Source organism: Carassius gibelio, chromosome A3 (genome assembly GCF_023724105.1).
Source record: "Carassius gibelio isolate Cgi1373 ecotype wild population from Czech Republic chromosome A3, carGib1.2-hapl.c, whole genome shotgun sequence".
In the NCBI taxonomy this organism is placed as follows: domain Eukaryota; kingdom Metazoa; phylum Chordata; class Actinopteri; order Cypriniformes; family Cyprinidae; genus Carassius; species Carassius gibelio.
Genome location: NC_068373.1, coordinates 33884623 through 33890735, shown reverse-complemented (window position 1 = coordinate 33890735; position 6113 = coordinate 33884623). Strand labels below are relative to the sequence as shown.

At 36.6% G+C, this 6113-nt stretch overlaps 1 protein-coding gene across 4 annotated transcripts; it reads left to right on the top strand.

The window, feature by feature from the left end:
* The first annotated feature begins 325 nt into the window (after window positions 1-325).
* On the top strand, window positions 326-6113 carry LOC127956694 (cytochrome P450 2K1-like). 4 transcript variants are annotated; one of them, XM_052554881.1, is made up of 10 exons: window positions 326-542; window positions 3476-3578; window positions 3668-3830; window positions 3941-4090; window positions 4174-4334; window positions 4443-4622; window positions 5111-5252; window positions 5331-5515; window positions 5607-5748; window positions 5825-6113. In XM_052554881.1, exons 1-10 carry the CDS (start codon window positions 448-450, stop codon window positions 6046-6048), a joined length of 1545 nt encoding a protein of 514 aa, XP_052410841.1. In that variant the 5' UTR covers window positions 326-447; the 3' UTR covers window positions 6049-6113. The 4 variants fall into 4 exon arrangements, with proteins under 4 accessions (XP_052410841.1, XP_052410827.1, XP_052410833.1 ...); XM_052554867.1 differs by having other exon boundaries at window positions 326-587; window positions 3515-3578; XM_052554873.1 differs by lacking the exon at window positions 3476-3578 and having other exon boundaries at window positions 326-630; window positions 3647-3830.

The following is a 6113-nucleotide window of genomic DNA, read 5'->3' as shown; positions in this document are numbered from 1 at the left end:
AAGTAGATATTGTCCTTAAGCACTCTTGCACCAAGTTTACTATGTTGTCTACGGCCCCAGAAAAAACTGAAGATGTCGATGCAGTTCACTCCTTTTATATTGCAAGATCTTTGTAGCCATGTGTTCAGCCCAAGCAACCGTGAAAACTTATTTGTCCCCCTTGCTGTGAGTGGTCAACTGATGAACGACTGAACTTTGAGTCTTCAAAGTGTTTCAAAGAGTTCACTGCTCTTTCCGAATATCATTCTTCCCCACATGGATGATGATTCAATTTGCAATGATATTCAGAATATTCTGAAGTTGCTTGTACATGCTGATGTACTCACAACAACCCATTTTTCTCATGGACTGTTATTTATTTATTTTGTGATCACACAAGGTCCCTTCCTTACACAGCTGCTATAAATGTGCGAGTGCATCAGTTGAGGAGAGTGCTTCAGAGAGAAAATGGCTGTTGTCGAGTCTCTGCTGCAGTTTTCCAGCACAGGTACATTCCTGGGAGCTTTACTGTTGCTTCTGGGTTTGTATTTGCTTTCCTCTGGATCCAAATCTCAGAAAGAAGGGAAAGAGCCACCAGGACCCAAACCACTGCCACTGTTGGGGAACCTGCTGACCCTTGACCTAATAAGATACTTTACATTTAAAATCGATAGTTGCCTAACATTTTGAGATTTGTTTGTAAATGTCTTTCTCTCCATCCTCCAGTTCTCCAAAACTTATGGGAACATATTCCAAGTGTTTTTGGATCCCAAAACAATGTGGTCTAGTTGGATACAATATTGTCAAGAATCTCTTGTGAACCATGCAGAGGAGTTTGTTGACTGAGATGTTGCTCATATTTTCAAGATAATGAACAATGAGCATGGACGGATTCTTTCTTTTTTCTGTCTCAAATGAATCAGTAAATGCAAGACATTTCACAAAACAAAGATGTTGCACAAGAATTCAGATGTTTAGTCAGTGTATGTCTACTAAAAAACATTTGTTTGCATTCAATTCAACACAAAAATTAACTAGACACTTAAACATGTGAAAAACCTACAAATACATTTAATCATGGGGCTATTGGCTATGAAATTGTGCTTGCTTTGTACAGTTATTAATAAAGGTCTTAAGTGGAAAATATGTTGAATGTGGCATGTGCATTTCCATAAACCTGGAAGACTTTCTTAATGTATATAAGCAGTAGAATTTTTTAGAAAGGTACATTTAAGGGAGAAAAAATAAGAATTAGGGAACCCTACCTCAATAAATTATGAATAATTTGTGACCCTCTTTGTTGACCCGGCCGTCCTACATATTAAAAAGAACATTCTGTGAAAGTATAACCTTAATATCTTTATATTAATATTAATTGAGTTAGACTATGTCAAAGATTTGCTTAATTTCTGACTCAAATCATGTTTTTGAGAAATTCAAATGCAATGAAAAGCTTATATTTAAAACTGCAACACATTTGAACCATAATTATCCGGACTACTATGTGCCATATACCATTTTAAATCTCCTATTTTCAGTGATAAATTAAACTTTAATGCAAAAATTAACGGAATGGGAGGGACCATAAGAGTTTCAGTTTTGCAACAATTACCAAGTAATTGTTAAATGAAAAGGTTAATTCACTAAAATAATTATTATATACTTATTAGCAAAATTAAATATCAGTAGAAAATGTCTAATAAATTAATGTATAAAATGTAAGAAGAGAATCTAATTCATGTGTTGAGGCTTTGTGCAAATTTTTTAGTAGCCTAAATCTGGCACTCCAAAAAAAAAGAATTAAGAATAAATAAATAATAAAAAATATAGAAAAATATTTTGAGTTGCAGAATTGCTGCAAGTATGTGAGTATGTGTCAGTCAGTGTGAGTACCGCATTGAGGTTTTTGTGTGTGTGTTTTATTACGATTAGTAATTCTTTCAACATCAAGCATGTACTGCACTTTTTTTCTCATTCATGCATGTTCTTTTATTAAAAATTGAAACCAAAAACTTAAGATGCAAGTCCTTTGTTTCCGAAGGACATGCAATGTTTTATTAGGCTTATAATAATATGTATTATAGGCAAATGACAATATTATGGTGTCCGGGAGAGAAGATGGTTTCAATTAGTTTTGTCATGGCCACAAAATAATAATTAGTGGGAACGTGATAATATGTCGTGGCCACAAGATATTAATTTGTGGGAAGGTCGTATTATGTAGTGGCCGCGAAATAATTTTGTCGAGATAACGACATCCTTATGTCGTGGCCTCGAGATGCTACTGTATGTTGAGGAAACTACATAAATTTCTCGTGGCCACAAGTTTAATGCGTAAACAAACCTGCGTTACCACAGCAACCCAGGTTTAACAGAGATTTATTCATCATAATATTATTTTGAATTAAGAAAATATTATATCATTTATTATAGAAAATATTTTATTATGAAATTATCATATTAACCATATACCTTGGTTACAGGACTTTATTACGTGCCAGTGGAGGCGCTAGCCCCATCAGAAACTTGCTTAGCCCCTAGTTTAATTTGTAAATGAAAACACAACAGGCTCATTTATCGTTTATCTGACAATTATGCCAATAAAGTTTTGACATGATGTGGTGATAAATGAGCGTGTTGTGTTTTCATTTACGAATTAATTTTTTATAATAATTCTAATAGTTATTCAAAATAAAATATTAATGAATGCATCTCTGATAATCCCGGGTTGCTGTGGTCACGCAGGTTTTTTAATGCATTATACTCATGGCCACGAGAAAAACATGTCGTTCCCTCAACTTAAAATTTCGAGGCCACGACATAAGGATGTCGGTTGCACTTTATTTTACAGTACGTGTACTAACATGTACTTATAGTGTACTTACAGTGTATTTATCTAAGAAAGTTCTGGTAATACAAGTAACTACATGGGGTATGGTTAGGTTTAGGGGTAGGTTCAGGGTTAGTGCCTAGTTATTACATAGTTATTGTAATTACTATAATAAGTACATAGTATGTACATGAGGAACAGGACTGTAAAATAAAGTGCTACCCCGTCAAATAAACTCGTGGTAACGACATAATATGACATTCCCACAAATTAACATCTTGTGTCCTCTCCCAGGCACTGTAAAATATACATTTTAAACACCTTTCTTTTATTTTTTTTCTCATCATTGCAGTCTTTTTCACAGCATTGTGCTTCATATCAGATACTGAATTGATCATTCAGTGAAGAAGTATCAAGCTGCTGATGCAACTATAACAGCTCTATATTCTCATGGTTACTTTGTTTTGAATGAGGAATTCTCCCTGGATTTTCTCGAGGCTCCTCCCATTTGTACTTATTATAAGGGTTTGAAGACAACAGAGTGTCTTTGCAGAACTGAAAAATGGCTGTTGTTGAGTCTCTGCTGTATATTCCAGGTGTCGCAGGTACATTACTGGGAGCTTTACTGTTGTTATTGCTCTTATCTCGCCTTTCCTCAGACTACAAATCTCAGAAAGAAGGGAAAGAGCCACCGGGACCCAAACACTTGCCACTATTGGGAAACTTGCTGACGCTTGACCTAACGAGACCTTTTGACAGCTTTTGTGAGGTGAGAACTTGACATAAACACATTCAAACAGTAATACTGGCCTCTCATTTTGAGATTTGTTTGTTAATGTATTTCTCTGTGTCCTCCAGCTCTCCAAGACCCACGGGAACATATTCCAAGTGTTTTTGGGTCCTAAAAAAGTTGTGGTATTAGTTGGATACAAAACTGTCAAAGAGGCTCTTGTCAACTATGCAGATGAGTTTGGGGAGCGAGATATTACACCTGGTTTCAGGTTACTTAATAATGGTCATGGTAATAATAACTAAATGTTTTGTTTGCTTTTAAATCATAAATTCATAAAATTCATAATTTTATTATCCTAGGACAATAGGCTCATGGTCTGATGGTTTTGTGTTGACCAGGGATCCTCTTTTCCAATGGAGAGAACTGGAAAGAAATGCGACGCTTCGCTCTCAGCAACCTTCGGGACTTTGGGATGGGCAAGAGAGGAAGTGAAGAGAGAATTATAGAGGAAATTCAATATCTGAAAGGAGAATTTGATAAGTTGGAAGGTACAAGCTGAGACACACACATGCAATTATGTTCTTAGTTCATAAGATCCATTGAGAGAAGTTTTGTTGTTTCCTCTTCACAGGGAAACCCTTTGACACGACACAGCCTGTGAACTACGCTGTGTCAAACATCATCTCATCTATCGTGTACGGCAGCAGATTTGAATACACTGACCCTCGATTCACTGAAACAGTCGACAGAGCAAATGAAAATGTTCGGGTTAGTGGATCGACATCTATGATGGTATGGAAGTACGATTTATATGTTAACCAGAAATTATTTGGTGACTGAAATTATTTTATAAATCATTAATACATATTTCTTTCCTCTCTCTGAATATGTACTCATAAGCTATATAATATATTTCCATGGTTGGGTCCGTTCCTAAACAGCAAAAGGATTATTATGAGGAATTTGAAGAAAAATAGAGCAGAAATTGTGAAATTAATCACTGGACTGCAGGAGACTCTAAATCCACATGACCAAAGAGGGTTTGTCGACTCTTTTCTCATCCACAAACAGAGTGATGAGGTATGGAAATCACAATGTAGCATAGAAATACAGGAAAAGCAAAAAGTAACCACTAGCTATAATTAGTAAACCAATACACCCATCGCAATGCGGCACAAGTGTTTTTGCTAGTTTCAGGGCCGACGCAGTTCTCATTTCCCTGGCCTATATCATGTTGTTTAAATAGAAAATGCATTTGCACCCATTTGTGCGCTCATGGGCATGCTGGTCTGAACATGAGGTGTGTTCAGGTGCATTGTTGGAGTTTTGCTATTTTGAGGAACTCACTATAAGACAGCACCATAGACCAACTCAAACCTGCTCTAAAGTTTGGTGCAATTTTTTCTTTGTTATTTAAAGAACGCGTTTCAATTACACCCAAAAAACACCCATTACTCATTATGCATTTTGAATGAATTATAATAAATTAAGTACTTTGCAACATTTCGTTTTACTTGTTATTTTGGTAAAAAGGATAATTTTGTGCTTTGTGGATTTGAACTTGTCAGAAATCCGGCAAGAAGGACTCATACTTTCACCATGAGAATCTTCTCATGTCGGTGGGAAATCTGTTTGTTGCTGGTACTGACACCACAGGAACGACTCTGCGCTGGGGTTTGATGCTTATGGCCAAATACCCTCATATACAGGGTAAAAACACAGTTATATGAAAAGTGCTGAATGCAATGGTGTCCAAAGGAACAAATATGTGTTGTATTTTTTGTGCAGATCGAGTTCAGGAGGAGATTGACAGAGTGATCGGTGGACGTCAGCCAGTGGTGGAAGACAGAAAGAAATTGCCATATACAGATGCTGTGATTCATGAAACCCAGAGACTGGCAAACATAGTACCCTTGAATCTCCCTCATATGACCAGCTGTGATGTTACCTTCAATGGATACTTCATCAAGAAGGTCAGAGACAAGAAGGAATCGTTACATAACCAAATTAATTATAATACATGTAAAAAACATTTATATTTGCTCTTTTCTCTCTGTTTTTTAGGGCACCACTGTAGTTCCTCTGCTGACGTCTGTTTTGAAGGATCCAAGCGAATGGGAAAAACAAAACAGCTTTTACCCAGAACACTTCCTTGATGAGAAGGCCCAGTTTGTGAAGAGAGATGCTTTCATGCCCTTTTCTGCAGGTTCGTTCAAATTCACCCAGTGTTTTGAATAAATAAACATTTGAATTGTAATTAAACACATTTTTTATTCTCTCAGGCCGCAGGATGTGTCTTGGTGAGAGTTTGGCCAGGATGGAGCTCTTCCTGTTCTTCACTTCCCTCCTTCAGAGCTACCGCTTCACAACTGCACCTGGAGTGTCTGGAGATGAGCTGGATCTCAAAGGAGTAGTCGGAATAACGTTGAATCCGTCTCCACACAAGCTGTGTGCGATCAGACGCTCCTGGTACTTCACACTCAAAACAAATGATGACTTATTTTAAGTAAGAACTGTCATGAATTAGCTTGATCTGAGTAACTGCACAAAATGTATATTTTGCAAATAACT

Excerpts from the sequence above, each read along its gene's own strand:
- LOC127956694 (XM_052554859.1), top strand. The coding sequence starts at position 3,372 with ATGGCTGTTGTTGAGTCTCTGCTGTATATTCCAGGTGTCGCAGGTACA. Across the intron at positions 4,091-4,173 it reads AGAATTTGATAAGTTGGAAG|GGAAACCCTTTGACACGACA; the intron begins GTACAAGCTGAG and ends TCCTCTTCACAG. Across the intron at positions 5,516-5,606 it reads ATGGATACTTCATCAAGAAG|GGCACCACTGTAGTTCCTCT; the intron begins GTCAGAGACAAG and ends TCTGTTTTTTAG.